General features: G+C 42.6%; 1 protein-coding gene across 2 annotated transcripts in view; it reads right to left on the bottom strand.

Annotated features, from left to right (window-relative positions):
* Positions 1 to 5,153: 5,153 nt before the first annotated feature.
* LOC126324000 (uncharacterized) overlaps positions 5,154 to 15,778 on the bottom strand; it is a 48,512-nt gene continuing 37,887 nt past the window's right edge. For both annotated transcript variants that reach the window (XM_049994871.1, XM_049994872.1), the window contains exon 3: positions 5,154 to 8,320. In XM_049994871.1, the coding sequence (XP_049850828.1) occupies positions 7,907 to 8,320 (414 nt within the window). In that variant the 3' untranslated portion in view covers positions 5,154 to 7,906. The remainder of the gene's footprint in view (positions 8,321 to 15,778) is intronic.

Here is a 15,778-nt window from a genome sequence, read left to right as displayed (position 1 = left end):
GGCGATATGTTTCAAGTCATCAACAGTCCATTGTCGGTGTTGTCGGGCCCAGGCGGGACGTAAAGCTTCGTATCGTGCAGTCATCAAGGGTACACGAGTGGGCCTTCGGCTCCGAAAGCCCATATGTATGATGTTTCATTGAATGGTTCGCACGCTGATAATGATTGATGACCCAGCATTGAAATCTGCAGCAATTGTGGATGGGTTGCACTTCTGTCACGCTGAATGATTTTCTTCAGTCGTCCTTGGTCCCGTTCTTGCAGGATCTTTTTCCGGCCGCAGTGATGTCGGAGATTCGATGTTTTACCGGAATCACCAACTGCGACAGAGTCCCGTATACAAACAGTGATCTAATACTGTCAATTTTTTTTTATTCCTGCCTTTGATCACAATATCAATTCTTTATACAATGCCCGGTTTCAGTCCACAATGACCATTCTTAGATCTACAATATACAAATACATACACCTAGTCATCAGTGTGTCTTTCAACGTAATACAGCAATACATACCACAATATACAACCAGGGAAATGTACAGATAAAGCACGGTAAAGCGGATCTTTTTTACACCATGTCCTAAAGTGACAAGGTCGTAATGGCATCGTCAAAACATAGAAATACAATCAGCACAGCATCATCACATGGATATAAAATAAGGAATAGAATCGGCCACATCGTCCACACAGTCATTATTGCAACTGGCTACTGAAGTACAGTAGCTACCAGAAATCAGTTTGCCTATATCCTCTCTAGATGTCGCTACTGTGGGCTTAGATGTAGTCATCATTTACGCAAAAAACATAATCTGATAAAAACACATTAGGTAAAATACATTTAGCGGACTTTTAAAATTGATAACTATCATAGAAACCAATTGTGATACATTAAAAGACGAATACAGTTACCCATATACAATTATTAAAAGTAAATATATGAACGGAATAGGTACAACCCATTTTATGGTGAATTAACTGTTAACAATTAATATACATAATACATTGCCTGTAGCAACCTACAAATTGCCTATGAAAGATAAAATGTCTAAATGACAGCTGAAAAAAAGACAGATTAATGATCAGCGCCCTGTGCTGAGTCAGCTACCAGGATGTTATGTAGGCGCGCACTGATCGTAAGAACTTAACCACTAAAGGGCTTTACATACATCGTGATATATCTCCCACCTAAAACGTTTAAACAACATATTAACAGTCAATAAATAAAATTATATAATCTGGCTATACATTCCATGGATAGGTAGGACGTAATGGGTTACAAGATTAGAGCGACTAATGTACGGAAGCAAGGCAAATGCCTACTTTTCTCGACATAAATCATCAAGTAAGGCTAGGTATAAAGACACAAGGCATTACTTGGTTATCGTTGATAATATACTATGATAACCAAATTCTTCTTTTTTTCCTTTATTTTAAGTCAATTTCCCATTGGGTGAGCTGGCAGCAGCATATGCGCTTCTCTTCAGCAGAAACACATAGGACAAACAATAGAAGACATTTAAAAATAACAAAGGAGAAAACAAGTGAACATAGATATAAAAAAGGGGGAACATCGTGGAAGACAATAGACAAAAAAGGGACAACTGTAAAATGGAGATAAAAACCGTAAAAAAGTAGCATACACAAAAAACCACACACTGGGACAATTAAAAGAACACAAGGCGCAGTATGACCGGAGCATTAAAAGTATCGACAGATGACATAGCACAGAACAAACACTAAAAGTGACACTAAGTACAAGGCGAGCACACAATTAAAATCACACCTCTCGACGCACAGCACTAAACACAACACTGACATGGCACACTGTTGATGATCAAATCAGAGGATCTTCCAGGCACAACGAGGTGAGGGAAAAGGGAAGAAGGGAGGGAGGGGAAGAGAGGAAGTATACGGGCGGGGGGTGCGCCAAAGAGGGCAAGGTAGGGAGGGACTTGGGAGGGAAATAGGAAAGGATGAGGTGCAGGGTCTCAGGGGGGGAAAGGAGGAAAATCCATTCTGGGAGAAGGAGGAGAGGGGAAAAAGGGGGCCATGGGGATGGGGGAAACAAGGCCAGATTATAATTGGAAGGAAGGGTATATGTCACAGTGAAGTGCATCATCCGGAAGGGGGAGGCGCTGGAAATTGCCCTGATGAAGGAGATGGACGGTGTGGAGGTGGAGAGAGGGAGGGATACAGCAATAGAGGCGTGGCAATGGGCGGGGGGTGGAGAGGAAGGAGGGAATCAGGGGGTGGGGGATCAAGCTTGGGGACAGTGTAAAGGATGCGTAGATGTTGGAGGAACAGTAGGAGGTGGGGGAAGGGGATCAGTTCATACAGGAGCTTTGCGGGGGAAGGAATGCGGATACAGAAGGCAAGGCGGAGTGCACGCTGTTCAAGGATTTGGAGGGCCATGTAAAAGTGGGTGGGTGTGGAGCTCTAGGCAACACTGGCATAACAGAGGACAGATGATGGATTTGTAGGTGTGGAGTATGGTGGAAGGATGCAATCCCCATGTCCAACCAGTTTCAGGAGGCGGAGGCGGGAATATGCTTTCTGCTGGATGATCTGGAGGTGAGGAGTCCAGGTGAGGTTACAGTCGAGGGTGAGGCAAGGTGTCTCAGGGTGGAGGTGAGCTGGATCGGACTACCATAAAGGGTGAGGTAGAAATCATGGAGACAGAAGGAGTGGGTGGTGCGACATATGATGATTGCCTGGGTTTTGGAGGGGTTGAGACGGAGGAATTACTGGTTACACCAAGTGGTGAAATGGTTAAGGTGGGTTTGGAGAGTGCATTGGGAACATTGAAGGGTAGAATAGAGATGCAGGAGGGCAGTGTCATCAGCATACTGGAGAAGGTGGACAGGTGGGGGTGGTTTGGATGTATCACCCATATACAAGAGATAAAGGAGAGGGGAGAGGACAGAGCCCTGGGGGATGCCAGCAGTGGGATAAAAGATACAGCAGCTGGTGTTGTGGAGGGTGACATAGTAAGGACGGCGCGAGAGGAAAGAACCAACCAGTTGGAAAAAACTGACAGGTTTTGAGTTTAAAGAGGAGACCGGGATGCCATACACGGTCATGGGCATTTTGGAGGTCGTGGGAAACAAAAATGGCTAAGCAATGGGAGCTGAGCTGGAGAGAGAGAAGGTGAATGAGGTTAAAGAGATGGTCTTCAGTGGAGAAGGAGGGTCGGAAGCCACATTGGGTAAGGGGGAGGAGGTGGTGTTGATTAAGGAGCTGATGGATATGGCAGGAGAGGATGGATTCGAAGACCTTACTGAAGATGGAGGTGAGGCAGATGGGATGATAGGAAGAGGCGACAGAAGGGGGTTTGTTGGGTTTGAGGAATAAGAGGACGAGGGAAGTCTTCCACAGGTCGGGGTAGAAGCCAGCAGAGAGGATGACGTTATGGAGATGGGCGAGGACAGTCAGGAAGGAACAGGTGCTTTCTCGAAGGTGGCAGTAGGTGACACAGTCGCAGTCGTGATCAGGGGCCGCGTTGTGTTTGGACCGAAGGATAAGTCTTGTGGTGTGATTGGAGTGTTGATGTCGGAGGGAGGCAACTGCTCCAAATAACTAAACTATGCCTCACGTATTTATACCTAGCCTTACTTGATGATTTATGTCTAGAACAGTAGGCATTTAACTTGCTTCCATACATTAGTCGCTCTAATCCTATAACTGAACATGTCCTACCTATTCATGGAATGTGTAGCCAGACAATATAATTTTATTTATTGACTGTTAATATGTTGTTTAAACCGTTTCTGTGGGAGATATATCACGATCTGTGTAAAGCCCTCTAGTGGTCAAGTTCATACGAGTGCCTACATAACATCCTGGTGGCCGACTCAACACAGGGCGCTGATCATTGATCTGTCTTTTTTTCAGCTGATGAATTCTTCTCGGGTTATTAGCCAAGTGGTGGCGTCGTCTTGTCGCAACGTTTCAATGAGTTTCGTACCCATCATCTTCTGGCGAAGTGCAGAAATTGATGGGTACGAAACTCATTGAAACGTTGCGACAAGACGACGCCACCACTCAGCTGATAACCCTTGAAGAATTCATCAGTGGAATACGCCAAAGAAGACTGAAATCGCATATTTTTTTCAGCTGTCATATACACATTTTATCTTTCATAGGCAATTTGTAGGTTTCCACAGGCAATGTATTACGAATATTAATTGTTGACCGTAAATTCACCATAAAAAGGGTTGTACCTATTCTCTTCATACGTTTCCTTTTAATAATTTTGCGTGGGTAACTGTATTCGTCTTTTAATCTATCACAACTGGTTTCTATGATAGTTATCAATTTTAAAAGCCTGTTACATACATTTTACCTTACATGTTTTCATCAGTTTATGTTTTTAGCGTAAATGATGACTACATCCAAGCCAACAGTAGCGACATCTAGGGAGGATGTAGTAAAGATATTTCTGGTAGCTACTGTACTTCAGTAGCCAGTTTCAATAATGTCAGAGTGGATGATGTGGCCTATTCTACACCATATTTTAGATCCATGTGACAATGCTGTGCTGATTATATTTATATGTTTTGACGATGCCATTAGAACCTTATCACTTTAGGACAAGGAAAAAAAAGGTCCATTTTACCGTATGTTATCTGTACATTTCCCTGGTTGTATGGTAATATATTGTAGTACGTATTGCTGTATCATGCTGAAAGACACACTACTGACTAGGTGTATATAATTGTATATTGCAGTTCTGAGGATGGTCATTGCGGACTGAAACTGGTCATCGTCTAAAGAATTAATATTGTGATCAAAGACTGGAATAAAAAAACATTTTCCCTGTTTCCTGACATTCACGGTACGCTCGTGAAATGGTCGAATGGGAAAATCCTCCACTTCATCGCTACCTCAAAGATTCTGTGCCCCATTGCACGTGCACCGACTATAATACCACGTTCAAGTTCACTTAAATCTTGATGACCTACCATTATAGCAGCAGTAACCGATGTAACAACTGCGCCAGTCACCTGTATTTTATAGGCGTTGCCGACCGCAAAGTCATCTTCTCCCTGTTCACTTATCTTAGTATTTTAATACCCATGGTTATACAAGTTTTTTTGGCTCTTCAGTGTATAACTAGTACATATAATTTAGGACTTAGTATAATTAAAATAGAAAAGTTTCACAGCATGTTAAAATAAATATTTATTCTCTCAATATACATTTAATCGACATGTACGTGAGTCATACTAGGGAATTCTTCTCATTTCTTTCTGGCATATTTGCCTCCATTATTGAGAATTAACATTAAGTGGAACCCCATTTATACCATCGAAGCTTTCTCCAGTCGTTGCTCCTGCTATTTCTGCAAGCACTTCAGAGGTTTAACATACAAACCACTGTGCACTTATTGTTTTATCTCTGTGATGTTCACTGATTTATACACGCCAGTCATGGTGCTCCTTTCGTCTTACTAATGTTACACGATCGACAAAATTGTGTAATATGTAAGAGCGTATTGTAAAAACCCTAACTTTTTATATGTGGGCACCGTTCAGGACGTAGGTTCCCAAGCGAAAACTAGTTGTCTGTATTCTGCACGTATATTCCTAACTGTTTTCTAAAGTTATATTTATAGTGATATTATCACGGGAAATATATAGAGCAACTATTGATAGTTTACCCACATTGTATGATTGCTCAATCAATATTTTCATCCTTCCACATAAGGAGATTCTATACGCGACGAGTCTTATGGTTCAAATGGCTCTAAGCACTATGGGACTTAACATCTGAGGTCATCAGTCCCCTAGACTTAGAACTACTAAAACCTAACTAACCTAAGGGCATCACACACATCCATGCCCGAGGCAGGATTCGAGCCTATGACAGTAGCAGCAGCGCGGTTCCGGACTAAAGCACCTAGAACCGCTCGGGCACAGAGGCCGGGTAGTCTTATGATTTGTCCGATAGTTCACAGGCAATGAAAACCTATACAGAGATTGATTTCACAACTCCTTGTAGTTTGAAGTATGACGGGCTGTCAAATAAAAACCGAACATCGACCACAACGGGACTATGGAATGCTCCCGTCAAAAGTATCCCACTGGGAGACGATCAATGGTCTCGTGCAACGTGATCGGTGGCTGGCGGATCCACAATCGCACCCGCTCTTGCATTTCCTTGTCCGACTGAAATCGACGTCCAAGCATGCCTTTCATCATTCGCCAGAGATGCGAAAATAACGAAGTGAGAGATCTGGGGCGTATTCAGGATACTGCAGTGTTTATCAAAGAAGTGAAGCGTAATCCTCATGGAATTGGCAGTGGGGGGGGGGGGGGGGGCATTATCGTGCGACAGGATGATTCCATCCAACAACATTCCGACAGGCCAAAGCCATGCGACAAAGCCAACAGTGGAAACATACCACATCTCCTCGCAGAAATAAAACCAAAGCTGTTTACAGAAGTTCCAGTAAGGTAATGACGATCTTCTTCAACTGCAGGGGCCCTCTGCCTGTTGAATTCCTCGAGTGTGGATCCATAACCAGTGCGCAACGTTATGAAGAGACTTTGCAGAAACTGCGAGGCGCATGAAGTTAAAACCACGAGGAATGCTGTAGGGCGGAATCATCCTGTGGTAGGATAACGTCCGCCCACACGCTGTCAATCGTACGAAAGGCCACCCTTCAGCGACTAGGTTAGGAAACACTGCAGCATCCCCCATACAGCCCTGGTGTTTCACAGTGAGTTTCAAATTAATTATAAAGCAGCCTACATCGGAAAGGGGCAACGGCCTTGCCGCAGTGGATTCACCGGTTCCCGTGAGATCACCGAAGAAGTCAAGCGCTGTGGGGCGTGGCCGGAACTTGGATGGGTGACCATCCCGCTACCATGCTCTGTTGCCATTTTTCTGGGTGCACTCAGCCTCGTGATGCCAATTGAGTAGCAGTTTCGGTCAAGAATACCATGATAACGACCGGGAGAGTGGTGTGCTGACCCCACGCCCCTCCTATCCGCATCCTCCCCTGAGGATGACACGGCGGTCGGATGGTCCCGGTAGGCCAATCGTGGCCTAACGACGGAGTGCTGTGCTATATCGGAAAGGCACTCTATCTAGACTGTTTTAAACATTCTGCTTTGATGGCTGACTCCAGCAATGGTTTCAGAAATTTCACCACGTTATTTTCACATCTTTGGTGACCTGAGGAAAGATACTCGCAGATGGTGCAAGTGTGGGTGCGGTTGTGGCTCTGTCAGCCGCCGACCGAGTTCTACAAAACAAAAATTGATCGTCTCATCTCCCAGCGGGCTGAATGTCTTAACACTTGTGGTGATTGTTTTTTAATGGAACCTTTATATGGTCCCGTTGTGGCGGGTGTTCACTTTTCATTTGACTGCACCTTATAGGTGGCTATTTGAATGACTCCATTACTCTTTCAAGTACAAGTATTCTTAATCAAAGCCTGTTCAATATTTTATTAATTTATTTCGGTTATCTGCTGCCGGGACGGACTTCATTCACATGATCGATGTGAAACGCCTCAATTGCAGAGGACGTGTGCTCACCCGCGCACCTCTCACCATCCAGTCTAAATTATTCGAAGTGGGCTTTAAGGACATCCGAAAGTCTGCTGGGTGGTTTATTTGGGGTAGGAGACCAAACGGTGAAGTCCTCGGTTGCAACGGATTAGGGCAGGATGATGAAGAAAGGTGGCCGTGCCCTTTCAAGGAACCATCCCAGCATTTGCCCAAAGAGATTTAGGGGAATCAAAGGAAACCTCAATCAGGATGGCCGGACGCGGTTTGAACCGTCAACCTCGCGATTGCGAGTCCAGTGTGCTAAGCAGAGCGACACCTTGCTCAGTATACACAATGTGTAAACAGGTGCGAACCAATACAACTACTTGATTATCCCTATAATTTTCATGGAATCAAACTTTCTGGTCAAGGAGCCCTTTCGAATCGAAGACAGGCAGAAGATGTTGAAGATACGCAAGGTATCTGTCGTTCCGCCAACTCTTCTCATAGAAATTCTTGGATTTCTCTTCAAACTGATCGTCCGAAGTATCTACTGCAAATTCCACTTCGCCGAAATTGAGCATAAGAGGCAGAATTGTGAGAGATACGAAGACGGCGATCATGCCGAAGTGGTCCATGTCTCGCAGCAGCTGCTCGAGCGGGTAGCCGTCCGCCTGCTGCTGCAGTCCCAGGGCGCGCAGCGTGCGCTGCAGCATGGCGTGGTACTCGGCGAGCAGGTCCTGCGTGTGGTCGCGCAGCACCTCTAGGCTGGCGCTCGTGTGAAAGAAGTACTGCAGGTCCTCCGCTGGAGACCCGATGTGGATTCCCTGCAGCACACAGACCAAAAGTATCAAAAGATGACAAGTTTTAATTACTATTGGCTGAAAACAAGAGAATAGAAGCGTTTAAAGGGACCCACACGGTAGAGATGGATAGCAGCGATCCGTCGCATGCGATGTCGCTTGCCTCGACACCCCACACACGAGCGATTAGCCAAGCAATTTAAGTCAGTATTATGAACATCATCGTATCGAGAAGTTCTGCTAGAGAAAACGAACTGCTGTGTCTAGCAGCACCTGCAACTGAGTTCCATATGCCCACGAATACTTTATAAACATAAATTTAAAATAAATCGCAATTATAGATTATTAAGTTTGGTTTGAAATGTTCTCTTGGCAACTGTAGGTTACTTTACAGTATGTATTCAATCCTTCAGTGGCCCCATATGGGTTGTGTGCTTCTTTTCAGTGTGACAACACAATTCGTTTGACTTTTATTAGTTCTCAATTCCCTTATAGTTTAGCTGCACGTATTTGAATAATTTACTCGATGTGTCTTAGAGTCTTTATTAACAGCAGCGTTTCCGATTACCGTAACTCTTGTTATAGACTGTATGAAGGAGAGTTAGATTATGTCAAACTTGACTGTAACTGTACATCAGATTTGCCCTGAACATTGGAACTGTCCTCTTAACACTACAATAGGCAAGTATGTCATTCTGGTTAAAAGTTAAAAATCTTAATGATGAATGTAATTGTTTCATAGATAACTCAAAATAATAAGAATGAGCTCACTGTATCGCGACTATTACTAAGAAGTTACCATCAATTCTACTTCTGTAGCACAAGCTTCACAATGTTGTTCTCTGCAAAACAGGATGCTGTATTTTGTATTACTTCTTATCATAAATGCCAATTCCGGTTTCCACTTCTGAGAGTAGTTATTGGTTCCTCGATAACTATAAATTCTAACGTAAATTCTTAATCAATGTGGACGAATTGAAAAGCAACAAAACTGGTTCAAACGGCTCTGAGCACAATGGGACTTAACTGTTGAGGTCACCAGTCCCCTGGAACTTAGAACTACTTAAACCTAACTAACCTAAGGACATCACAAACATCCAAGCACGAGACAGAATCTGAACCTGCGACCGTAGCGGCCTCGCAGTTCCAGACCGAAACACCTAGAACCGCTCGGCCACTGCGGCCGGCAAGGAACAAAACTGTGCAATCACTCTTAATAGATAGAGAAACTAGTCGCAGCCATATTGCCACACACCGCTGCTTACCAGCCAGGCAGCCATACTGCCTGCAAGAACTGCATGCAAGCCACCATATTTCCTGAGATTTCAATGCGACCAGAGATTAGCAGCCGATCGCTGCGGTTTGCGCACACACATGTGATCTGCGAAGCTTATCGGTCGCCCATACGAGAGATCGTACTGATCCGTAACTCGTGTGTGGTGTCGTAAAGACGTGGTGCATCAGAAATCAGGAGGATCTGCGCGATTCGATGGGGATAGGAACATGTGGAAAGCGTTGATAAGAAGAAGTGATAGGATGACAGGTCATATGTTAAGACATCAAGGAATAGCTTCGATGGTTCTAGAGGGAGCTACAGAGGTAGAAAATTTAGGAGGAGACACGGATTGAACTACATCCAACAAAAAATTGAGGGTGTTGGATGCAAGCGCTACTTTCAGATGAACAGGAATTCGTGGTGGATAGCATCAAAAGAATCAGGAGACTCAGAAAAAAAAACTGGTCAGGTCGAGTAGTGTTCGCCCACTGAGGTTTCCATACAAACTTAGTTATGTACACAGCCAGTTCACCCATTCGACAAATCAAGGATTTCTTCGATTTCGGCCTCTTAACAAATATGATAATGGGAAGATACTGGTCCCAGAGACGGAAGACTTCCTAGAATGTTTTAATTCCAAGTTTGAAGTTGGGTAACAAATGACAAAAGGAATATCTTTTTTCGGGTGACATAATTACAAATTCATAATTTTTAAATTTTTTCCTTCACTTGTACCGTACAAGTGTTTCTTGCCCAATTTCATGATTCTAACTCAAGAGGAAGTATCCTATAGGTTTTAATGAGTGAGTTCTGCGAATTTCAACATGTGTGACATACATGGCTGTATATTTTGATTGCTGTGACTTCAAAGTTTTCTTGCATCGACAAGCAACCGAAGACCTTAATATGTGATTCAAATTTCTACTTTAAATGACTACCTATTTCTGAGAAAAAAGGTTTTGAACAGTCGGATAGACAGATAGACGAACAACAAAGTGAACCTTGAAAGTATCATGTCCAAAACTATCTTTGAAAGTGGACATATCTAACCCAAAACTGTTTTCTTTTTAATTAGTGGAAGTATCAAAGATAAAATTGTTCCAAAATATTTATTCAAAAAATCTGCATCTGACTGCATCTGCAAACTTGTTTCGTGCACTCCTCCATTTTGCCAGTAATGAAACATGTATTTGACTGAGAAATCAAGTTTAAGAGAATAATGGCATTTGTGCAATGGCATTGCGATGGTACTGAAAAATTAGCCATTGGCCCTGATGTTTATTTAATGAAATTATATCTTGACTTGAATAATGCCAGTTGTGCAATGGCATAAAATTAGTTATTTGAATTAACTTTTCTCTGATAACTTTAGTTATACTAAAATCGATTTCAAACCATAAACTGCACATATATATTGCATAGAGGCCTCATTTCTTTACGTTCTTTCATTTGTGGTTACTTTATTTTACTACTCATTTTCATATTCAGTACAAACAAAGGATGTGGATTATGATTCAGGCTGTTAGATTTGGACACAATGTTGATATATAGTTAAAATTTAAGTCATATACAAAAACTACCATTTTCAACATTTTTGTAACACGAATCGCTCTTACAAACAATTTTACAAAACGCTTACTGTGTCAAAACTTGGACATACAAATCTGAACTCAGAACTTTATTTAACAAAAACCATTTTGAAATCATTTTATAGCTTCTCCCATTAACATGCTAAAGTTTGCTCAGTGTACAACCTGAAAACTGCGTAGCACGAATCCTACCTTAAAGCAGTCACCACACGTCTGTTTCCTACAGGCACCTAGCTGCGACGACCGAGTGTTTTACTGTGCGCGCCCAGCTCTCTTAAACATCAAAGATCCTCCTACTCAAAGTTATTATACTCATTCCACTTTGCGGTTGGCAGCTATCGACTTTATTTTCTGGATCTACCCTGATCAGACCTCAGCACCTACCTTTCAACCTATAAAGGTTCCGTTTTTACCGACTGAGGAACGTAATCCTAAAAAGAAGAACAAGAAGATTTCAGAGTATTTAACGTAAGATGAAAGATCAGTCATCGGTGTTGCACAGGAATGACAAGACGCTGTGACCCCTTTTCTTCGATCTATGTGGCAGATGGCGTAACATCTTCAACCGAAAATAGAAGTGGCATCGGAAAGAGACCAAAAAAAATCGGGGAGCCATTTAGCATCAGCTCACTCAGCTGTACACGATAAAATTATGTTGAGTATTATGCCGCATCATCATAAAACACTAAAGCAACTAAATTTCCGATGTTTCGACCGACTTCGCAATGATCAGTAAAACTCCCTGAACAGAAATGTTGGAAAGTCGGTCGAAATGTCGGCAGTTTAGTTGCTGTACTGCTTTTAAAAATGTTGTTGTTGTTGTCTTCAGTCCTGAGACTGGTTTGATGCAGCTCTCCATGCTACTCTATCCTGTGCAAGCTGCTTCATCTCCCAGTACCTGCTGCAACCCACATCCTTCTGAATCTGCTTAGTGTACTCATCTCTCGGTCTCCCTCAACGATTTTTACCCTCCACGCTGCCCTCCAATGCTAAATTTGTGATCCCTTGATGCCTCAAAACATGTCCTACCAACCGATCCCTTCTTCTAGTCAAGTTGTGCCACAAACTTCTCTTCTCTCCAATCCTATTCAATACCTCCTCATTAGTTATGTGATCTACCCATTTAATCGTCAGCATTCTTCTGTAGCACCACATTTCAAAAGCTTCTATTCTCTTCTTGTCCAAACTAGTTATCGTCCATGTTTCACTTCCATACATGGCTACACTCCAAACAAATACTTTCAGAAACGACTTCCTGATACATAAATCTATATTCGATGTTAACAAATTTCTCTTCTTCAGAAACGCTTTCCTTGCCATTGCCAGTCTACATTTTATATCCTCCCTACTTCGACCATCATCAGTTATTTTACTTCCTAAATAGCAAAACTCCTTCACTACTTTAAGTGTCTCATTTCCTAATCTAATTCCCTCAGCATCACCCGATTTAATTTGACTACATTCCATTATCCTCGTTTTGCTTTTGTTGATGTTCATCTTATATCCTCCTTTCAAGACACTGTCCATTCCGTTCAACTGCTCTTCCAAGTCCTTTGCCGTCTCTGACAGAATTACAATGTCATCGGCGAACCTCAAAGTTTTTACTTCGCCTCCATGAATTTTAATACCTACTCCAAATTTTTCTTTTGTTTCCTTTACTGCTTGCTCAATATACAGATTGAATAACATCGGGGAGAGGCTACAACCCTGTCTCACTCCTTTCCCAACCACTGCTTCCCTTTCATGCCCCTCGACTTTTATGACTGCCGTCTGGTTTCTGTACAAATTGTAAATAGCCTTTCGCTCCCTGTATTTTACCCCTGCCACCTTTAGAATTTGAAAAAGAGTATTCCAGTCAACATTGTCAAAAGCTTTCTCTAAGTCTACAAATGCTAGAAACGTAGGTTTGCCTTTTCTTAATCTTTCTTCTAAGATAAGTCGTAAAGTCAGTATTGCCTCACGTGTTCCAACATTTCGACGGAATCCAAACTGATCCTCCCCGAGGTCCGCATCTACCAGTTTTTTCATTCGTCTGTAAAGAATTCGCGTTAGTATTTTGCAGCTGTGACTTATTAAACTGATAGTTCGGTAATTTTCACATCTGTCAGCACCTACTTTCTTTGGGATTGGAATTATTATATTCTTCTTGAAGTCTTAGGGTATTTCGCCTGTCTCATACATCTTGCTCACTAGCTGGTAGAGTTTTGTCAGGACAGGTTCTCCCAAGGCCGTCAGTAGTTCTAATGGAATGTTGTCTACTCCGGGGGCCTTGTTTCGACTCAGGTCTTTCTGTGCTCTGTCAAACTCTTCACGCAGTATCGTATCTCCCATTTCGTCTTCATCTACATCTTCTTCCATTTCCATAATATTGTCCTCAAGTACATCGCCCTTGCATAAACCTTCTATATACTCCTTCCACCTTTCTGCCTTCCCTTCTTTGCTTAGAACTGGGCTGCCATCTGAGCTCTTGATATTCATACACATGGTTCTCTTCTCTCCAAAGGTCTCTTTAATTTTCCTGTAGGCAGTATCTATCTTACCCTAGTGAGATAAGCTTCTACATCCTTACATTTTTCCTCTAGCCATCCCTGTTTAGCCATTTTGCACTTCCTGTCGATCTCATTTTTGAGACGTTTGTATTCCTTTTTGCCTGCTTCATTTACTGCATTTTTATATTTTCTCCTTTCATCAATTAAATTCAATATTTCTTCTGTTACCCAAGGATTTCTAGCAGCCCTCGTCTTTGTACCTACTTTATCCTCTGCTGCCTTCACTATTTCATCCCTCAGAGCTACCCATTCTTCTTCTACAGTATTTCTTTCCCCTATTCCTGTCAATTGTTCCCTTATGCTCTCCCTGAAACTCTGTACAACCTCTGGTTCTTTCAGTTTATCCAGGTCCCATCTCCTTAATTTCCCACATTTTTGCAGTTTCTTCAGTTTTAATCTACAGGTCATAACCAATAGATTGTGGTCAGAGTCCACATCTGCCTCTGGAAATGTCTTACAACTTAAAACCTGGTTCCTAAATCTCTGTCTTACCATTATATAATCTATCTGATACCTTTTAGTATCTCCAGGGTTCTTCCACGTATACAACCTTCTTTCATGATTCTTAAACCAAGTATTAGCTATGATTAAGTTGTGCTCTGTGCAAAATTCTACTAGGCGCCTTCCTCTTTCATTTCTTAGCCCCAATCCATACTCACCTACTATGTTTCCTTCTCTCCCTTTTCCTACACTCGAATTCCAGTCACCCATTACTATTAAATTTTCAACTCCCTTCACTATCTGAATAATTTCTTTTATTTCATCGTACATTTCTTCAATTTCTTCGTTATCGGCAGAGCTAGTTGGCATATAAACTTGTACCGCTGTAGTAGGTGTGGGCTTCGTATCTATCTTGGCCACAATAATGCGTTCACTATGCTATTTGTAGTAGCTTACCCGCATTCCTATTTTCCTATTCATTATTAAACCTACTCCTGCATTACCCCTATTTGATTTTGTGTTTATAACCCTGTAGTCACCTGACCAGAAGTCCTGTTCCTCCTGCCACCGAACTTCACTAATTCCCACTATATCTAACTTCAACCTATCCATTTCCATTTTTAAATTTTCTAACCTACCTGCCCGATTAATGGATCTGACATTCCACGCTCCGATCCGTAGAACGCCAGTTTTCTTTCTCCTGATAACGACATCCTCCTGAGTAGTGCCCGCCCGGAGATCCGAATGGGGGACTATTTTACCTCCGGAATATTTTACCCAAGAGGATGCCATCATCATTTAATCATACAGTAAAGCTGCATGTCCTCGGGAAAAATTACGGCTGTAGTTTCCCCTTGCTTTCAGCCGTTCGCAGTACCAGCACAGCAAGGCCGTTTTGGTTAATGTTGCAAGGCCAGATCAGTCAATCATCCAGACTGTTGCCCCTGCAACTACTGAAAAGGCTGCTGCCCCTCTTCAGGAACCACACGTTTGTCTGGCCTCTCAACAGATACCCCTCCGTTGTGGTTGCACCTACGGTACGGCCATCTGTATCGCTGAGGCACGCAAGCCTCCCCACCAACAGCAAGGTCCATGGTTCATGACGCCGCGTAATACCCAAATCATTTCATTCGAAATGTTACTGGCCTTGGAACCCTGCGAACTTATGGCTGTACACAAATTCAGAGTGCAACGGTCCAAAGTAATGGCAATGACAGATTGATTAGTTCAGTGTGTCAGACTAGTACTGCAGATGGAAAATGCAGTCTTTAATGGAGAGCTTTTTTACTGGTGGATCTTGCCAACATTCATTGGTGTACGGCACACGAACATCGAGAATAAAAGACGTTGCAGTTTCGAAAATCCTCATCAAACGCCTCAGTATGATGTCAAAACAGGAGGTTGGTGTGCAATTAGTGCTACTTCAGATACTGGACCGACTTTTTTCCAGCATTATATAACACCTGATACGTGTTTGGACGATGTACTGAAACATTTCAGAGAACTATCAACGATCGAAAAGATCTAATAATGCTTTATCATCAAAATCACTGTCATAGATGCACTGGCAGTGTATCCTTTCGCATTACTGTGCATGAAATAACCGTAGGTATCTACGTTATTTGTT

Source organism: Schistocerca gregaria, chromosome 2, assembly GCF_023897955.1.
Source record: "Schistocerca gregaria isolate iqSchGreg1 chromosome 2, iqSchGreg1.2, whole genome shotgun sequence".
NCBI lineage: Eukaryota > Metazoa > Arthropoda > Insecta > Orthoptera > Acrididae > Schistocerca > Schistocerca gregaria.
Note: the sequence above shows the minus strand (reverse complement) of the source record. Positions and strands in the feature narration are given on the sequence as shown.